The following is a 20,928-nucleotide window of genomic DNA, read 5'->3' as shown; positions in this document are numbered from 1 at the left end:
GGGAAGAGCTATATTATTTCCCCCACTCCTCAAGCACAACCAACTCTTCGAACTCAAAAATTCCAGTCACTGTATTCCAAACATAAAGCAAGTTATTTGTTTTTAAAATTTGTTTTGTCTTTACCTGATGGTGTGGTGGTAGAATTTGAGAAGATTAGAAATTTTATATAGCAGGACTGCTCCTGGTTCAGCTACTATCACCTGTTCAATTCTAACCTGAAGAAATAGATTAACACACACACACACACACAATACATGTTTAATTGGATTTTAAAAATATCCTATAAAGTCAAACTTCTATGTACAAATCAGTTTCAAGAAAATATAACAATAGCAGATTTCAAGATGATTCCTCTGTGACCAGAAATCTGAGAAGTGAAGTGCTCTAAGTTCTGTACATTTGCCATACAGTTTTGCTTCAAATGATCTTGGGAAATTAAACATGCTGAAATTCTTTAGGGGAATAAGCAGCTAATATTATTAATATCCAGCAAGTTTCCTACATATACAAATTATGTACATGCAAATACTCTGTCTTCCACTCTTTGTTCGCAGGCATATAGAGAAAATACATCTTGTTAATAAATGAACTCTTATGCCAAAGACTCACATAAACCCAAATACTCCACCTTCAGAGGCCGGCAGACACCTTCTGTGATGTGTCCAACTACTTCTTGCATATTTTCTTCTACTCCTGAAAATAAACACACAGCGAGTGTTATTCACAGGCTTTTCACAGACCATACTTCCTGTCATTCGGAAATACACACTCTCGTGAGGAATTCTGTGATTCTATGAGAACTGTAGTTTTACTGAAACTGCCAAAATTCCACATGCTTTTACTCTCCACATCAATTTCTCCATGATTTCAACTTAAAACCATTTACAATCACCCCCACCCCCATATACTCAGATTACACATAGAGGAAAATACCTAGTGGAATACACTGGCAACTGTTTTTCACCACACACTTCTTTTGCCGAAGATGTGCATTTCTTAAAACTGAGTAATACCTTCAGCAGTTGTGTGTTTTAACAGGGCCTCCAGATGCTCTTTTTCAGAAGCAGTAGCTTGATGCAGCCATGCCAACATGTCTCCTACATATCTAAAACCAAAAACCAAACACCCTGCTGCATTAAGAATGGATTATTCTAGCAATAAAAATGCTATGCAATGTACATCCCATGAGTGCTGTACCTCAAAGGATCATGGGAATGCATTTCAATAGGCCGGGGAGTTCCACCAAGACCTCCTCTTGTAAGAGCATCTATAAAGCCCCGCACCACGGCACTTCTTCTGGCTGTTCCAAACTCATCAAGGGTGTATCTACAGAAGAAATTAATATTCGCTGATTAAAATGCACATATTTTATATTGCCACCAAAATAATCAAGGTGCCTTGTTTTACGGGAATGTAAACATTCTATGCATAGAATTAAATTGACTAAGCAATTTACCAGTTGTCACCCCCACCCAATATTTTTAACGGCCAAGGTAATTATTATGTGAAACTGCCTGGTTTCATGCCCCAGCCTCCCAGCAAAGAATCTTATGATTCAGTACCAGATGGGAAATTACATGAACTAGAAAATATCAGCATCCATGGAGCTATCACATGTGTGCGTGTGTGTTTTAATGGAAGAGAGCAACAAGTCATGGTAAGGCAATTTATAAGCTGGAGATCTGGAAGAGTGAAGTTACTCAAGAGCTGCACTGGAGCAAGTTTTAACCACTATTTGCATTAGCAGCTGCAATTTCCAGCGTGAAGAATGAGAAGATTATATATACAGTTTTTGCTGGGGACTCTAATCAGCTGGGAAACAATAGTGAAATGGTGGACGATTCATGGTTGCTTGCAAGATTATCAAGAGCTATTGTGCCATGAAGCCACAAAAGTGTAGATACAGTGAGGCATGCAAAATAAAAGATAGAAAGTTGATACAATGGCTATAGCATTGAGTGGGCATTCCAATATTGCCACCTTGTGGTTGATATCAAGCATAGTCTCTGTTCTTCTCACAAAGTATCAAAAAGGAATTAGTCCGCTGCAGATAAAAAATGGAAAGTTACTCCTAACGCTCAAGTAGCAAGAAATGCGGAAGCCCCATTTTAGAGAACAGATCGGGCCCCTCTTTAGTCGGATGAACAATGGGATTCAATTTAGTGGATATCACCACCATAAGTGAGATAATGACCGGGTCTGCACCATCACCACAGCCTACCATGGCTTACTTATTTAAACCATGGTGAGTTTCTGTGTGTGCCGGTAGCAATTTTGAATACTCAACCCCCAGTGAGGGGTTGCCATGGTTTATCGTGTCATCTAAATGCAGGGAGCAGAGGTTGTTTGAGGGTTAAAAAAACCCATGGTTTCTCGTAGGATTATTTGATAATCCTACAGAGCAGAGGTTGTTTGAGGGTTAAAAAAACCCATGGTTTCTCGTAGGATTATTTGAGGGTTGTCTAACCCTCAAATTACCCCTGCCACCCAGGTTTGGATGACATGGCAAACCGTGGCAGCCCCTATTGGGGGCTGAACATTAAAAATAGCTGCCAGCATGTGCCATAAGCCATGGTTGGCTGCAACAATCATGCAAACATGCCCCATGTTTGCCAGTACCAAATATTTTGCAAATGCAAACAAACCTGAGCATTCTATCCACTTTAACAGAGTTTATGATCTCATGTCATTATGCACTGTTGCCATTTTCTTACATATTTTGGTCAGTAAGCCTTCTTCCGCTGAGACTTGGAAAATATTCACTTCAGCCTTCAACAGAAGATAGGGCGGGACATTGCATTACAGCAACTAAATTAGGCTGCCAGAAAAGCAGTGGTCTGTTCTCTAGTTCTGAATGGTGTGTGAGGGTCTGTCCTCTAGTTCTGAATGGCATTGGCAAGGGTTTGTTCTGTTTTCCCTCCCTTCCCTTTCTGGGAATACTGCAGGCTGGGGTGGGGGGTGGGGCAGCCACATCATTTTTAATCTGTCTGGTCCTGCTTAGTATTGTGTTTCAGTTTCTTTCTCTGTCTTTATGTGCAAAGCTGCTTTCCCTATAAAGTCTCTTTTACTTCCCTCACTCTGGGAATATATTCCTTCCAAATAACTCCCAGTCAACAAGTTCTTGCCATTTGATTGTAATTGCAGGCAGATATTTTTTTTAAAAAAACAAGGTTTGCTTTGTAAACTGATTGACTGATGAAAGAGTGAAGGCAAAGGGCAATTTCAAAACTGCCTTTCACTTCCCTCACTGTCTCTACTCTGCAGCCTTTCTCTACTCCTCAGCAACACTTCCCTTCTTTTTCACTCTCCTTTTCCACAGCATAAAGCAAAAAGCCACTCTGGGAGCCTTTTTCTGCTGAAGAGTGGGGTAAAAACACCCTAAATAAATAAATAAATAAAAGTCTGTTTTTAGAAACAAACAAAAGAGGACAGCAAAGAGGAGCTGCTGCGAGGAAAGATGAAAAATCTGGAGTGGATTTCAGCAGAGGGGGAAAGGCTGCCTCCTAGCCCTTTTAACCCTTGTTTTTAAGACAAATGCTTGTTGAGCTATGCTGGGGTTTGCCAGCACAGCCTGCAGGGGACTCAGGCTTACAGGGAAGAATGCCATCTGCGCTATTAACTCTTCTCCTTAATTCTGTGGGAGGAGCAGCCTGCCACTTGCTAGGTAGAAAGGGCAAGGCACTCTGCATGTGTTCAGAAGCACTTTCACTATATTATTTCTAGCTAGTAGAAATAACTTTTGGCTATTCAGCCCAGGCAAAATTGGTGGACCTCTGCTTAACTTCAACTTTTTAATGGTCCATGTCTTTGTTATACTTTATTCTTGTATTGTAATTTATGAATTTGGACCATGCTGAAAGATCAGAGATTGAAAAGAGTCACTGGAAATTAGCAGAATATCTTCTGATTATTCTCTTCTATTGTTATCAGTTTTATGAAGGTGAGTGTAATTTATATCTACCAGAGTTCCTTGCTCTTCATTCCCCCACCCCCTAGACATTTAAGCCTTTCTTTTAGACTGATTCTATACACAAAGGGATGATGACCAGAATAAGAACCTGTGAAAGGCACCATTAATATATTTTAATCAATCCCTACCCATCCCTTTTGTCACAATGTTTGCAATTTTTCTGAAACTTCCTAACATGTTGTGGATAGGATAGCGGCAGAGAGAGGTATCAAGGGTAGAAAACTGTGTATACAAATGCCAATAATATAGTTAGTTATTCTCTATACTGGCTGTGAGGTACTGCTGAGCTTGGGCTGAGGCCTGCCTTTGAGGTCCTGGACCTCTGTGATCTAGTGATCTTGCCTGCAGACTTAAGAGTTTGCAGTTTTACCTATATAAATAAAAGTGGTTACAGAGGGCTGAGCTAAAGGTTACAGGAGACGCAATTCTGTGTCTGTTTTTCCCTTTGTGCTGGTAATGTCTGCATGATACAACGTGTGATATAAAAGTGCAGGCAAAGAAATGCACAACACAACGATGTCGCAGTTTGTTATTCTTAATGTTAGCGGGAAGACAGCAGAAAGATGTGAAGTGGTAGAACTTTCATGTCCCTTGAAGCATTTAATTCCACCATGAATTTCTAACTTTTTAATCTCGCTTCTGGTCAGAAACACAAGGCCCTACTGTATGGTTTCATGGCCAAAATTAATGCTGTTATGTGCTGTATCTAAAACATGAAACATACTTATAGAGAACAGGCCTGTCCTGCAAAGCTTCCATTGCTTGAGCTAGAACTGGAGAAATGTCACAGGATTCTTGGGTTAAAGACCTGCATTCACCTATAAAGAGGAAAAGAGATCATGTCAGTATTCAGAATCATGCCAGTAGTAAGATGCCTGCAGCATTCAACCTTTTTTATCATCTCTTTTCACTTTACCGCATCGAATTCCTAGGCAAAACTTTACAGTTTGACTATCTTCATTTTAAAAGCTATTGTCAGGATTCAACTGGACTTGGACTTCTGCCGCTCTGGTAGATGTCCACTGTATGTTTAGGAGCAAGGATTTACCCTTCATGATTTAGGTGCTTACTATGGGAAACACTGGCATAACAACAGTGTAGCTGTGACAAACACAACGGCTGCATAAAACAAGAAAAGACAAGGCTGGTGAAGTTCTTTCTCAGAAAACACCGACTCAAGGCAACCCAAAGGATGCAGCCCCTGGGGCCAAAAAGGTTCTACACCCCTACATTAAATGATCAAAAGTTCTGTCTTTCCATTGCATGTTCAGGACCACTCCCACCCTCCCAATGCTGATTCAAGTAGATTGCTAGACCTAGAACACACTAAAACAGGATTCAGGCCTACTCCTAGTTTAGATGAGAGACAGAGAAGGTAACGGTGACATAGTTGGTTTTTCTAGGAGTGTTTTTTTTTAGCAGACAGCAAACATTTCTCTAGTTCATAATGGTTTGGGAGTCTAGTTCAAGCAAGATAGCCCACCAAAGAGTACTGCCTATGCTTGCACATTAAAAAACAGAACAAAACAACCACTTATGCCCATAAGTAAGAATTGCTTAAAAAAAAAAGGGTACCTTGAGCCCATCGATAAAGCTGCTCGTAAGAAGTCTCTTGCAGCAAAGCCATCTGTTCCATAATTTCGAGGCTGTAGATTTAAAACATTTAAGGCCTTTAACAAAAAGTGTTTTATGTAAACAAATAGTCTTTAAAACCTTGTACATCTACATATGAGGCTTTTTCACTATAAATCCCAATAGATTAATATAGTTTATGTAGTTTAGCTGAATCAATGAAGCATGACTCTTATCTCAACCATTGCTTTGTTAGTTGTTCAGTGTGAACTCACCCTGATCTCTGCTGGTTTGTGCGCAGAAGAATCTTGACATCATTGTGAATTTGCTTTACTCTTCCCAATACCTTAAAAAAGGCCTTCAATAAATGGAAATACAAGATTAAAAGCACTGGTATTTTATTAAAGCAAACTATCCACATGGAAATAAATCCCTCAACCTGCACCCATTTTGGGAAGCCTTGCTATAGGAAACATACCATACAAAAGGATAGTGAGAATCAGAGAAGAAACACTCTAATATGCTGGGACGTTATTGCTGTGCATGTGCAGGATACTCACCTCTGTAACAGGCCCGTCTCTTGTGCCTCGAAGGACATTCATCTCCTCTGGAGAAAGCTGGAATTCTGCTATAAAAGCATCTGCTATTTGTGCTTTCAGTTCTAACCTCTGGCTGCAATTTTTTAAGAAAGGTTGGTGTCATTTTATGGTAATTCTAATTTATTTCACATGTTTTGTAATTTACACTCTATTCAAAAGTGCACAATGTGCCCTGTCATATTTAACTTACATGGTGTCCCAATATGGGTCCACTCAGCCTGTTTTGGGAGCAAAACATTATTTTATGAGCATTTTGTGGTTTTAATTGCTGTGAACTTCCCAGAGAGCTTCAGTTACTAGGCACCACAGACATGTAATAAAAGAATAAATAAAATTAATGCTTGGCATTTGCATCGTAGAATGGGGGATGCAGTCATGGTCCGCATGTGGAACCAAAACACACTTCCATGGGCCAGCAAACAGAGATGGGGCCATCATGTTGTAAGCTGGTTACCATGTGGATCACACCAATCATGTGAAGAGTTTCCATACCGGTGAAACACGTTCCTGGACTCTGCATACAAGCCATAGGAAGCTGTCTCTAAACATTATGATCTCTGCGTAGGCATCAAAATTGTTAAGGTACTTTCCTATAAGTTATAAGAAACCTGAAATTTGGTTCATATGGCCAAGGCACTCATGTTGGTAGGAAAAAACCCTGAAAATTGAACACTTACAGCGCAATCCTATACATGTCTACTCAGGCGTAAATCTCAGTGGGTTCAATGGGACTTACTCCCACCAAAAGCAGGACAGGATTGCAGCCTTAGACATCTCTGTCTCAAAACAGAAGATATGGATGGAAAAGAAAAAATAAACAGATTGAAAAGGAAATGGAATTATGATTGCTGCGAGGAGATATCAGAACAAATATGGAAAAATATTTTTATTGATGACGTTAGCCATTTTATATTTATTTTTATATTTAGAAAAATATTTACATATGGTCTTTTGCCCCAAAGCAATTTATAATGATTAAACTCTCATTACAATTAAAACTGGAAAGTATTAAGAGCCAGACTCAGCTTAATAGAAAAATTACGAAAGCATCTGAACACCTCCTCCTGGCAGAGCCAAAGGAGAAGGTTGGGGGTGGGGAATCACATGAGCCCAAGGCCCCCTTGCACTCGTTCCCCCATTGATGAAACACAGCTTATCATTATGTCGAAACAAGGCCAGTAGGTTTCTCAAAATATAAGCCTTTGTACTGTATTGGCAGTGTTCCTGCTTTTCTCTTCTGCTGGGCTGTTGATGCAGCTCACATATAATTACGATGTGTTGTTTCATTTCTACTTTCCATGTTGTTTTTCTACTGTATTCGAAAACAAATATATCCACTCATACAGACACAAATACACAGAAACAAAGAATCCTGTTCATAATTATAATAATTATAGCTTTATTTCCCTCAATAATGGTGACTGTAAAATCTTATCAGCAGTGTTGTTGGCTGACAGGCTGAGAAGTATGATTGCAGGACTCATCCCTTCAAATCGGCCTGGGTTTATCTCACATAGATAAGGAGTCGATTGGGTAGGATTTGGCAGCTACTCAAGCCAGGCATCCCCATGTCCAATGCTCTTTCTTCCTCAGCACAGGGAAATGGCTGTGAGCCAAGAGGAGGAGGCAGCAAACTGTGAGACAAGGCAGTAGGGAGGAGCAGGCCAGGCAGGACAAGCCAATGAGGGAAAGCAGCAGGAAAAACCAAGGAAATGGCATGAGGGCCACTTCCACAGGCCCTACTCCAGGGCAGCTGTAGGCTAGGGATTTAAGAAGGGGGCGAGCAGAAGAGACGAGAGGGAGAAAAACAAAATGCTAAGGAGATAGGGGTGTGTGGAGACAGGGGGTGCTTTCAGTGCTCAGCTTTCAGTGCTCAGAATATATTATGCAAATGGTTTTCTAATTTTGAGCCGTGACAGGAGAATGCTATATTAACAGAACTCTAGACGAAGGACAGGAAACCTTTTTGTTGTTATTGAGGGCAGCATTTGCACAGGAGTAACCCGTCAGGGGCCACAGGCTGGCAGTAGGCAGGGCCACCCCTTTTCTCTTTCTGCTACCCCATTCTTTCTCACTCATTCCCTTTCTGACACCTTCTCTCTTTTCTTGATCACCCCCTAGAGTCTTCTAGACCCTCTCCTCGTAAGCAATCCAATGTATGTTTACTCAGAAGTAAACCCACTGATTTTAGCGAGATTTACTCCCATGTAAGTGCACATAGGATTGCAGTCCAAATCTCTATACCTATACTATACCTCCCTACCCAGACCCTAATGTCACCTTCTGTGGCCTTTCTCTGGCTACCCCTGCCAAAAGACATAAGGCGGGTGGTTCTTAAAAGAGAGGACCTTTCAGAGGACCCACCCAGGAAGGCTCACCTGGTGCCTATGTAGTAGTCTTTCTGGCACCAGGCTAGGACCTTTTTATGTTTTACTGTTCTTGTATTTTACAGGCTTGCCTCTGTTTTGTGAATCACCCAGAGAGCTCTGGCTACTGGGCAGTCTAGTTAATAAATAATAACGTCTCAGGATTAAGTTAATGTAAATTCCATTAACTTCTCAAGAGACCTTTAGTTTAAACATAGCACCCACATTCAGAAATAAAGAGGAGCTGATAGCTTTTCAGGACACAATAACTTGTCACCTTAATTACAACAGCTGCATATCTCATGGTAATTGCTATCCAAGGATCATCTGCATCAAAAATGGCCACATGAAGCAGCCCTACAGTGATATTTATTATTCAGTGTAAAAGTCACAGAATCTACAAATCATTTGACATATAGACCTGGTTCGCAAGTAATGGCAGCAAATCGTGTGTTAAACACGATTAGTCCTTAGGTTAACTTTGGGTTGTTTAACGTACGAACAACCCATAGTGTCTAGGTCCACACGTCACGCAACGACCTACAATGGGGCCAATAAGAGGTTGATTATGCAAAGCAGAAGCGGCTCGCACAGAGCACTCTACCATTATGTGCGAACAGGCCCAGTCCAGTATATAACAAAAAGGGTAAATACATACTTCTCTGCTTGAAGCTTAGTTGTCTTTACAATTAAATCCTGAGTTTGCTCCTTGGTTGCCTGCAATACAGACCAGAATAATTAAAACTAAAGACCATTAAGGACTTAAGGTACATTATTACTGTTTTCATTTCAATCAAATGACAAGTCACTTAAACATAGGTTGGTGGGAAGGCCGTTCTGTTACCGAAATAAGCAATTCTACATTTTCCTTTCCACTGCTATGCAGAAATGCAGAATCCAGTGTATTGACTTACTAGATTTATATACTGCTTTTCTGTTATTTGAACCAGGGCCGAGTTCCATACTAGCATGTAGCAGCTAGAGTGTTCAACTAGGATTAAAGACAACCAGGTTCAAAACCCCACCCAGTCATAAAGCTTACTAGGTGACCTAGGGTCACTCACCAAGTTGTAGCCTAACCTACCTCAAAGAGATGGTATGAGAATAAAATGCGGGGGCAAGGAAAACCATGTACATCATCCTGAACTCCTTAAAGGATAATCAGGATAAGAATATAAAATATAACATACATTCCATCAAACTGACCATAACAATTCATTAAAGCAATTAGGTTTTAAAAGTTTTTTTTAATTACCAGGATGATTTGTAGACAGACACCCCACATGTACTCTGATGTTCACCATCAGCTCTTGTACATATGGAATGCCCTATTAAATTCAACAAATGGAGCAAACCTCTGGACACCAAAGAGACATAGATCTGCTTCTTCCATAGAAATGAATGGGGTGCTCCTTTCATGCAGGTGAAGCCTTTTAGGGAGCAATCCTACCTTGATCGACAGTTGCCTCCGAGCCTGGGGGCAACCGCCTATCCAGTGCAAGGTGGGAAGAGTGGTGAGGAGCGGATCTCCTCCTCACTTCTCCAGCCCTGCTTTCGTGGCTAGACAGCTGATTTTGGCTGTCTATCCACAGGACCTTGGAGCACAGGAAGTGGCGGCCAGACAACACATAGGATGTGTCGTACAGGATTTCTGACTTCCCTGCCCCAGCATGTCCCCGGGAATGCCCTGTTTTCGCTGCTCCATGCTCCTCTTCCAAGCACAGAGGTGATCCACACTGCCTACGAGGCAGTGCAGGAGAGGGTGGGGGTCAGTTCTCCAGGAACCAACCTCGGAGCATGGGCTCTCAGGTCGGTTCCCGGGACCTGGCCTATTCTATGGCCGTCTAGCCGCTGACTAGCAGCCATAGGATTGCGCCCTTAGTGTATTACAATTCCAGTGCCTGTAAACGATCTTCAGACTAGCATCAGAAGTACACTTTAAGGTATTGTATTAGGGTGAAAGTGTTGTGTTAGAAAAAATACAACTTCCAAGGTGCAAGATTACCCTTATACAAACACCCCACTCCAACAAACACCTTTTACAGTACCTTCAGGTGATTAGTCATGTCTTGGCAGCAGTTACTCATAAACTGCACATCTTCGTTTATGCTTTCAAGCTCCTGAAACACATAAAAACAGACATTAAGTAGCCTGAAACACTAGCACACATATGAGATTTGGGTTATCCACATTTTCTCTATCTTCTGAAATAGCAGGACTAGCCACGTATTTGCTACAGTTATATAGTACACCCACTGCCAAGAATATCCAAAGGTTTTTCTCCATGAAGCTCCACGCTTGGCTTTTTCCAGCCTTGGTGAAACTGGGTGTGCAGAAGTATAAGGAGGCATGACTTTCAGCATCCATGCTTCTCGCAACAAGTGCTGGAGAGATTCAGATGTGCAACTAAAATAACCACTTCTCTTGACACATTTATCTTGCTACAGCAGCCTTCTACAACCTGATGTAAGAACAGTTCAGGCTTAAGGAATCTGTGGTGACAAATGGAGACCTGCAGCATTTCATAGAGTCTGCAAAGACACTCAGCGTGGGTAATGAATGGATAAAGAGTGGCCAGTGAGGGATGTACCTCCAGATAGGAGGATACCTGGCAATATTTTTTCCAAACAGCTTTCTAGATCCCAAAGCTGCCAGCATGCATGCATGACGCAGAGGTTCTGCCTATCACCCTGCTCTTTCCTTTGCCCTTTTCTCTTATTCTCTCTATCCCTTTTCCACAGGATCATTTAGAAAGATTGACAGGGTGGTCAACTGTGGTTTTAGCAAGTTTCTGTTTTGCCAACATCGCTGTGTTTCAGTTTCAGAATATGAACATATTAGCTACAACAAGGTCCGGTCCAGTTCCTCAAACCAATCTCCTGAGCTTCCTCACCTTCTCTCCGTATTTGAGAGGTAGAGCAGAGGCAGCTGAGCCAAGCAATGAAGCTGTCATCCAATCATTTACCTTAGGGGCATATAGGTCAGTTCACAGAGATCTGAGCAATCCAACAGCAGCCCAGAAAGCTTGCACTGAAAATTATAAATGGTTAGTACATGACAGGCTATGGCTTTTTGTCACCAGCTTGGGTCACAGTGGTTCAAGTTTTTATCTCAACTGCAAATTTTTTGAAGTGTATAATTTGCAAAGCTGGTGTAGTGCATTGGTTATAAATGCTGAACTATGAGTTGGAAGTCCAGCAGTTCAAATCTTTAGCTCAGCCATGCAGGGGTGCAGTGGTGGCAGGTCACACCGGGATGAAGACCCGGGACTTTTTTTAGAGCCAGGTCTCAGCCAGGTCCCTCCCACTCCCAGCCGACCGCTGTGGGCCAGGCTCTTCCAGCTGTCTCCTCCCCTTCCCTGCCGCCGAGCGCTCAACGCCCTCTCAGGGATGGGATCGGGAGGCGATTTGCATCGCCGCCGCCAGCTCTCCCTTCTTCCCTCCCTCCCTCCTTGCTGCCAAGCAGCCCTGCCAGGAGGGCCCCGTTCTTCATGCTGTGTAGTGCTGCCTTTTGCTCTTTCCCTCACCAGGCTTTTGGGGCCGCTGCTGCACCTTGGAAGGCAGAAGAAACACCTGTGCAGCAGGTAAGGGTTGCTTTTATTTTTTGGTGCCAACGAGCCCTGTCCTGGACCTGAGGTAGTTCCTCACCTCAGGGCTTTGCACATGTTGGGCAGGAAATGCTCAGAAGAGGCTTATCGCCTGTCATAATATCTGCCTCTTTTCCCTCAGACCTCCTTCTCTCCCTGCTAGAAGCGGCACTCTGCCTGGGACAGAGACGTCCAAGGCTGACCCTCACACATAAGAGAGGATAACGCTGGTCCTTCAAAGCCAGGCTCTAAAATGAATCCCGAATTGAAGGGGAAAACATTTTACTGGCAGAGGAGCAAGCCCGCCCGCCCTTAAAAATAGTTTTGTGCAGACCTTCTCTGGAGGCATGAGGTGATGTCAGGAAGAAAAACAAGTTTGGGGGAGCAATGTAAGACAGCAAAGCTTTAACCCCTCCTATATGGAATATTAATATAGGTGACTGAATGCTAAGGGAGTGAATGGGTAGTGGGAAATATTTTTTGGGGGGGAGCGCCCATTACCCCTTGCTGCTCCTTGTATGAATTACCTTGTCACCTTTCCCCTAAAGATAATTCTTGCAGAGCTGACCTCACAGGGTAGTGAGGGGTAGCTGCTCCCTCAAATATTTCCCACTACCCCATTCACTCCTTCAGCTTCCAGTCACCTATATTAAAATTCTTTATAGCAGGGATTAAAGCCTAATAATGGTCTTTGCCACCCCTTTAAACTTTTTATTCACCAATAATATACATCATGCCCCTTTTTCTCAACTACAGGGAGTGCAGGCGGCATCCATTTTTGCTTCATTGTCTAATAATGAGGCTTAATAAGTACCAGAGCTCAGTTCTCACGTCTTTTTAATACCAGCAGTTGGTTTTGGAACCTATGAAATAAGAACAGATGAAAGTGGCCCTAAGGAGACAAAGCTGAATTTCTTGTGTGTTCATGAGGTGTCATTTCCAAAGTAATACTCAAAGCTCATGACTGGATCTCTTAATGGGATCATGTGGGCACATGCGTGTGGAAATGTTGCATTGGAGATTAATAATTCATACAGCTTTATCCCTGCATAGTACACAACAGAAATCTATGATTCTGTTCACAGATACATGTAAGAAATGGGACATTACATTCCACATGTAATGTTTCCACATGGATGTGCTTTAAAAAGTTTGTCTATGAGCTTTCAATGCTGATGTTTTGTGGTTAATGCAACGCAGCAGTCTCAGTCCCATGAGCTCCAAATGTTCAGAAATGAAATGTATTGTACCACATGAAGCACATAACCTGACTCTGCCATATTTTATGGAAACTCTGATGCCCATCACAGATTCAACTCAAAGAGATCAGATGAATCTGTCCCCAAAGAATCTTTTATGGAAAGATCTTTTGTCTGTGGAGAAGCTGAATATAATTTGCTAACAAGTCGGTTAATATTGTCATTACAAAACTCTTCCACAGTAAATCCAGCTTCCCCAAATCCAGTGAAAATTATGCAAAATTGACCAAACTACAGGATTACTGTTTCAATTATCACCTTACATAGTTCTCTTTAGTATGCTGGCGAGAGATATAATGAAGGAGTTTAGGAAAGGCTAATGGGTAATGTTGGGGCGCTAAGGGAGTGTGCAAGGGGGCCTCGGAGTGCGAGGCCTTCTCATTTAAAGGGATCTGTCCATGAGGGCTGAGTCGAGAGGGTGAAGCTTCCATAGAGGATCATATTCTGAAAACCTAAAACGTCTGTGTTTGAGTGGGTGGGTGGGTGGGTGAGTGAGTGAGTGAAAAAGATTTTTAACACCCCTGCATTTTTTCCTCAGACGTCCAACTGAAATACCATTGCCTTACTCACAGCTGCACTGTTTTTGGATCCCAGTTGAAGGGTTTATATCTTACAAGGTTGTGTAATCTTAGAAGGCAGCGTGGCTGTGAGGGGGGAATGGCTGTGACTGTCATGAAGGGACCCTGCACTTCTGAATCTGCCACTACACTACTGCAGCCATGAATACACTGGGTGGCCTTAGGCAAGACTTATACTGTTTCTCAGCTAACCACCAATACTCACCTGCAAAATATACTGAGATAAGCATACTTTTGGGCTACCTTACATTGTGGGGTAAGAATTATTCAGGGAAACATCTGAGGAGGAAAAGGACTATGCAAATTCTAAGGGCACCGTCTAGGCAAAGTTAAGCACTTTTAAATACAATTTATTTCACCGGGAAATTTAAGCACAAGTTTCACTATTTCCTGTTGAAATCAATGTAACTTTAGGGCTAATATCCCTACACATGCTTACCTGGGAGTAAGCCCCATTGAACTCAAGGAGCATACTACCTAGTAAACATGGATAGAATGGGACTGCTTGTCTCAATACAATCAATAACATCCAAGTAAACATTAGTATAAATGCATACATTTGCACTGTAAAATAATTTTGGCTACAGTCCTAAATACACTTTTTAGGAAGTAAGCCCCATTGAACACAGTGACTTGCTTCTGAGTAAAGATGCATTGATTTGCATTGTTGGCAGGATTGTGCCTATGTAGTAGTGGTAGTATTTTAATATTTCTGTTATTATTTCTAAACTTCATTTCTGCCATATCTCCTACACATGATAATGGACACAGTAAAAGTGCAGGTGACGGTCTCTTTTCTATACCTTAAAACAAAAACAAAACCCCCAGCTGTTTATTATTTTGTCTTTTTTGTTATTGCCTTAAGGTGCAATCCTATGCATGTTTAGACAAAAAAAGGCCTACAACTCCCAGCATGACCCAGCCAGCACAGGACTTTTCTTTGTCTAAAAATGCATAGAATTGCACCCTTAGGGAGCACTCCTATATGGATCGATGGCTGCCTCCGAGCCTGGGGGTGACTGCCTATCCTGTACAGAGTAGGAGGAGTGGGAAGGAGCAGATCTCCTCCCCACTCCCACTGCCCTGCTTTCATGACTAGACAGCCAATTTTGGCTGTCTAGCCACAGGACCTCGGAGAGGTGGGAGAGGCGGACGGACAACACACAGGATGTGTTGTACTGGCACTTCTGATCTCCCCAGCCCACCCCTGGCAATGCCCCACCCCCAGGAACACCCCATTTCCCCCGCTCTGCGCTGCTCTTCCGAATGCAGAGTACGGGGCCAATCCGCGCTGCCTACAAGGTGGCACGGGAGGGGGTGGAGGCCAATTCAAGGTCGGTTCCCAGGAACCAACCTATCCTATGGCTGTCTAGCTGCTGACTAGAGGCCATAGGATTGTGCCCTTAGTGTATCTACTAAGTTCTGTACAGTTTCATTAAAGATATAATAAATGTTAATTCCAATAAAATTAAGTTATGAAAGTATCAATGACCCCAGCAATATATTTCAGAAAACAAAATATATAAAGTACTACATAATAAAAATAACAGATAGTACAAACCTATGAATCATAGCCAGTATAGGGTAGAATTAACTTGAGATCAACTATTTTTTTTACGGTCAACTGTATGGTGGATATTTAGAACTAATTAGTTAAAATACCTTACCTCTTTCACTTGCTTGAAGATGTAGACAAATTCTTCATTTATGGATAAACTGCGATGTTCAATATCCCCCCGCAAATTTCTTCTGGTACGCAAACTATTTTCTACAAAAAAGGCTGAAAGAGCCTTGAGTGCTTCTAACATTTCCTACGAAGATATATAATAAAAATTAATACAGAGACCATGTCAATAGTTCACACACAAAATGCACTTTAAAAAAAAGCACAAATGTTTAGATACGATCAAATCACATCCATTCCTTACACACTACACTACACTATAACAATCACGGATCCAGCATTTCACAGCACTACTACGGATCCATGAAGTTTTACTTACAGGCATCTCAAATTCACTCTCTAATCATAGCTCTGTGCCCACTGTAAAAATCAACAGGTCCAGCACTAGATCTATGATTTTTACATCACAGTTTGTGCACTCAGATATAAGCTACAATTAGATGGTAGTTCTCTGTGGTCTGTCTGTAAAGTGAAGTGTTCATACTTCAAACCTAGATTTTTGCGCCACAGCAGCACCACTTGGAGCTGGAATTCTGATTTTAACAGTGCAGTCTGTGAGCATGAATGTGACCTATGAGTAGAAAGACAACGGATTTTTGTGGCCTGTGCACATCAGTCATGAGAATCCATGCCACAGATGCATCTTTTTGTACCATGGCAATGCCTTAACACATAGCCGAGATCCAATGCCTAGCTTAGATCCACTTTTAAATATACAGAAGCTACAGTTATACAGTAAACCAACAGCCCAACACTCCTTTCATTAAAATAATCAGGTCATTAAACATATTGTTTTCATATGACTACTACATTATGTAGTCTTGCTTATACTACATAATGGATGGTTTAGCTCTTTAATATTCATAAATTCCACATAAGCTCTAGAATGGTTCACACGTGAATGTTTATCACTTGATGACTGCAACATCAAAAAATGACATGAATGTAGGAATGACCAGGAGTGACTATCACAGATACAACACCACAGTCAGACATCAGTTAAAAAGCAATGCTTTTCAGTGGAGCCAGTTCACAGATTCAGCTATCATTCATCAAGTGTACAGTAATCGAGCATAAAACAGAATCAACTGTGGTGTGAAGGGTCCAGTATAGATTTAAAAACATATACTACAACATTCCTAATTTAGCAGCAACATTCTCTGCTTCCTAGTCTGCAAAATGTGTTCTTATTTTATCTCCAGGGGATGCCTTAATTTATGTTTTGATCATGAGCACAGAATTACCACCATGGCACTGTAAATGCTACAGAACGTTTGAGTTGCAGCCCTCTGTGAGATAAATGTTCCATAATAAACATCCTCAGGAAACAGTTCTGGTCAGTTTAGATGCCAGTGCAGGGCAGACTGTTAGATGTTCAGGCGGTGATCCTTGGGTGGTCAATGGGCCTGCAGTAAAGTATTGTAAAAGCCTCCATGAGGCTCTCACTTGAGAGCCAGAACCTTTCTTTACGTTTCTATTTTCGTTTGGGAAAATGTTGTACAGGATGCTCATCCCCTCCCAACTTGCGGGGACCGCACTGGAGCTGCCAAGGAAGGCAGGGGGCCTGCATTAAAAGTGGGAAATGGCTCAACCTGATTCCCCGGCCCCAATCCTCGGAGGAAACGGGCGGGGCACAAAAGCTCCCCCGAAACGCCTGGCAGGAAGAAAAGGGTGCCAGCAAGCCAACCTGCCTCGCTCACCTTGTCTGCCTCCAGCCGCGTCTCCAGCACTTTGCGGAGCTTACGCGAGAGCGGGTTGGCCCCGGAGCCTCCAGCCAAGCCCTGTGACGACGAGGAGGTCGAGGAGATGCCCAGCGAGGAAGAAGCAGCAACCCCAGCCCCAAAGGGCTGCGGCGGGCGCTGCTGCTCTTCGGAGACTGCCGCCATTTTCTCTTTTCCCTGAGGCTGCCGTGGCAGAGGCGGCGCCGTGACCGGACCAGGAGTGTTGGTGCACCTCTTCCCACCACCCCGTTTGTCGGAGAAACGTAGTTCCGCCCGTTTTCTAGCCCGATGAGAAAACCGTACAGGCAACGCATCACCCCAGCGGAGGCTGGTGGCTCCGATTGCGGTGGGCTGTGAATCCATTCTGAGTTTCAGTCAGAATCAGCCAGACCCCTTGGGGAGCTGTCCAAGGTGCTGAAATTCCCCCCCCATGGGTTCAGCACCTTGGATAGCTCTATTAGAGTTCTGGGTGGTTCTGACTGAAACCCAGAATGGATTCACAGACCCACTGATATCGAAGCCACCAGCCTCCACTGCATCAACCTGATAATTTTTTACGGTTTTAATCTTTCTAACCGTCTAGAGAGCTTTAGCTATTGGGCGGGATAGAAATGTACTAAATGAAGTAAATTGATTAGGTGTCTGCTGCAAGCAAGTGGGAGACTTTGCTCGTTTTGTGAACCACAGAACACCACCTCCCCGTCCCACTCCGCGAAAGAATATAAGAATAATCGCGATCATAAATAATAATGATTAAATAAAGAGTCTTGTAATCACAGGTATTTAACTTTAAGCTAATTTTAGTGCAATTGAGTGTTTTATTATTTAACATTTGAATTTTTCTCTTTCAATACCATTTTTTTTCTTTTCTGGAATGTTGTATTTGGATTATTTATTTAAAAATCAATTTAAAAATTAAGAGTCCTGCGGCACATCTGACAAAGTGGGCTCTGGCTCACGAAAGCAGCAATAAACGTGCTAGTTTTTAAAGTGCCAGTTGGTTTTGCTGCAACATCAAACTAACACAACTACCCCTCTGGATTATTATAATTATAGCATGTTCAATTATTATAATTATAATTATTATAATTATTATAATTATTATAATTATAGCATGTTCAAAACACTTCACGTATGATCTTACTGTAATCTGTACAGCAACTTTCAAAAGTTCTTATTCTCATTTTGCCAGTGTGTGTGAGAGAGAGGGCCACTGAAGACTACCTATATTATTATTTATTAAATCTATTAGATGTCTTTCTCTAAAAAAAACTCAAGGCATTTTACAAGAGGGATCAAAACATATAAAGGGTTAAAACATTTTAAAACAGCTAAAAACAATTAAAATGACAAGACCTGATAAACACCTAATTCGTTTATGCCAGGGGCATAATTCAAACCAGGGACATCATGATCAATCTCTTGACTACACCTGTACTGCCAGATGAGGCATGTTTTGTCTCTGTTTATAGGGCAGACATCTGACGCTGCACTCAAAGCAATCCCATCTGTAATTACAGGTAAACCTCTCCATTATTTCCACTTTCATCCCAGCCCTTTGCAATGATCTGATTATGGTGATGATTTGTTATTAGTAAATTTATAAATTATATAGCATCATTCAGTGGAGGCTGGTGGCTCCTATGTCATTGGGGCTGTGGATCTGCTCTGGGTTTGAGTCAGAACTCTAAAGGAGATATCCAACGTGCTGAACCCAGTGCTGAACATTACCCCCAAAATAGGTTCAGCACCTTGGATAGCTCCCTTAGAGTTCTGGTTGGTTCTGACTGAAACCCAGAGCGGATTTCCCACCCCACTGACATCAGAGCCACCAGCCTCCATTGGCATCATTAATGCATCTTCCTGAAGGAATATGCAGTCTACATGTTGAATGAAACTAAAGACAGTAATAGAATGGGGATTTGGCATAGTTAATCTGCAGGGACGATGGAAGTAAGCTCGGACCTCCATCTGTAAGACTGGAACTAGGGGGTTTTCTCCATGACTGCTCTAAAAAATACTGACAGAAAGTGCTGTTTACAAACAGGAGCAAAATTGGAGCATCACAATGTCTTCTAAGGAACCCATAAACAACCGTGAGTAGGGAATGACAGGCACACAATAAATGCCTTCTGTAGAAAAGCTCTAGAAGTTATGGGAGCAGGATGTTCACCATCTCCCTCTTTTGTGAAAAGAATACTTCCTTGCCTGTCTGGAAACTTTCTAGGTGTGTCTGCTTGCCTAGGTTAGCAGTGGCCCCAGACATTCCTCTGCTTTAAAAGCAGCCTGTGGGAGATGGCAAAGAATCCTGTGACTGGGAGGGTGGAGATCCAGGATCGTGGCTTCACAGCCACCGGGAGACACACACATGGAAAGCACCATGCAAAGTGTGTCAAGCTACTCCATTATAATGATATTAGAGTGCCATTTGGAGGCACTGTGTACACACATTTGTTTTTACAACTTAAAGTCTTCACACTTTACACAACCAATGAATCAACCACCCTTCCATGTAACATGTTGGTGCCCATCACCCAGGCATGCACTAAAAGAGCACGTACATGCACTATTAGCAAGAATGTCTCAAAAAGCAAAGGCCATCTCCATAAGAAACATTCCAAATCTTTGAAAAGCAGAGGAGGAGGAAAGAACAAAAAAGGCTGGCTTGGTTTTGAAGCCTTAAGCCTGCATTGGCCACAACTAAAATGGAGTATAGGCAGACTGGCTCATATAGATGCTATGAAGTTTTCAGGTCACACCTAGAGATGCTGGAATAAAGTATCACGCAATGAATGATTTACCATTTTGGAAAATAACATCCAGAAGTTACCTGGATCTGTCTCTAGCTTTAACTGAAACACACAGATTCCTTGTTAGGTAGAGCATACTAGTAAAGAGAAACATGGCACTATTTATATTAGCAAAGCTGGAGATGAATGTTAGGTGATGCACTTGAAAAGTAGAAGTCAATTTGGGTTGTATTACCTAATGGACAGAGGGAATTTTAAATAAATCCTTCTTTAAAATGATTAAATCCAAATCAATGTGGCTGGTTTGTCTGGGACAGAGCAAGAGGAAGGTGAACAAGCAGGTTGCAATGGTGAAGAGAAGAAACCTTAGGGGGCTGTTGTAAGTGAGCCCCTGCTGGGGTATGGGCCCATGGCAAGTGCCCAATCATGCCTACCCTTAATGCTGGTCCTGTGAGGGAACCTGTTTATTACATCATGATGATCTTCAGTTTTGTGTTGTGGTTTTGACTGGCTCCATTCAAATGTTTTAAATGAAAATGTTTAATTTCAACAAAATGAATAGTTTGGAGGTGTTGAGATCTGATAGCACTTAATTTCAAAAAATGGTACAAATGAAACAAATGGCTGTGGTTCGGTTTCACAACATGAACATATTAGCCACAACGAGGTCCATAACCCCCTGGAAGCAGATTTGGGGAGCACAGGGGCTACAGTAGGGAAGGGGAATTCAATCCACCAGTGCAAGCTCTAAAAGTGAGTAGTAATTTTTAAAAAATGTACATATTCAGAGGATGTCTTTTTATTATTCACATAATCCATGTTTCAGATTTATTTTTTAGAGC

At 42.1% G+C, this 20,928-nt stretch overlaps 1 protein-coding gene across 4 annotated transcripts in view; it reads right to left on the bottom strand.

Moving 5' to 3' along the window:
* COG6 (component of oligomeric golgi complex 6) overlaps window positions 1-17,526 on the bottom strand; it is a 35,390-nt gene extending 17,864 nt beyond the window's left edge. For 2 of the 4 annotated variants that reach the window (XR_014786506.1, XM_084826219.1), the window contains exons 1-12: window positions 17,316-17,526; window positions 15,599-15,742; window positions 10,557-10,628; window positions 9,167-9,225; window positions 6,104-6,215; window positions 5,819-5,901; window positions 5,547-5,617; window positions 4,696-4,789; window positions 1,199-1,327; window positions 1,015-1,106; window positions 630-694; window positions 125-216 (exon numbers count right to left, since the gene is read on the bottom strand). Coding sequence is in view for 2 of the 4 variants with exons in the window: in XM_084826219.1 (XP_084682345.1) it covers window positions 125-216; window positions 630-694; window positions 1,015-1,106; window positions 1,199-1,327; window positions 4,696-4,789; window positions 5,547-5,617; window positions 5,819-5,901; window positions 6,104-6,215; window positions 9,167-9,225; window positions 10,557-10,628; window positions 15,599-15,742; window positions 17,316-17,501 (1,199 nt within the window). In the remaining 2 variants the exon portion in view is untranslated. The remainder of the gene's footprint in view (window positions 1-124; window positions 217-629; window positions 695-1,014; window positions 1,107-1,198; window positions 1,328-4,695; window positions 4,790-5,546; window positions 5,618-5,818; window positions 5,902-6,103; window positions 6,216-9,166; window positions 9,226-10,556; window positions 10,629-15,598; window positions 15,743-17,315) is intronic. The other 2 variants (XR_014786507.1, XM_084826231.1) reach the window with 1 other exon arrangement.
* Between the last annotated feature and the right edge of the window lie 3,402 nt (window positions 17,527-20,928).

The sequence above is a fragment of the Heloderma suspectum genome, chromosome 1 (assembly GCF_057233095.1).
Source record: "Heloderma suspectum isolate Gila_16-S chromosome 1, 16-S_ref, whole genome shotgun sequence".
NCBI lineage: Eukaryota > Metazoa > Chordata > Lepidosauria > Squamata > Helodermatidae > Heloderma > Heloderma suspectum.
This window is presented reverse-complemented; position numbering and strand designations above follow the sequence as displayed.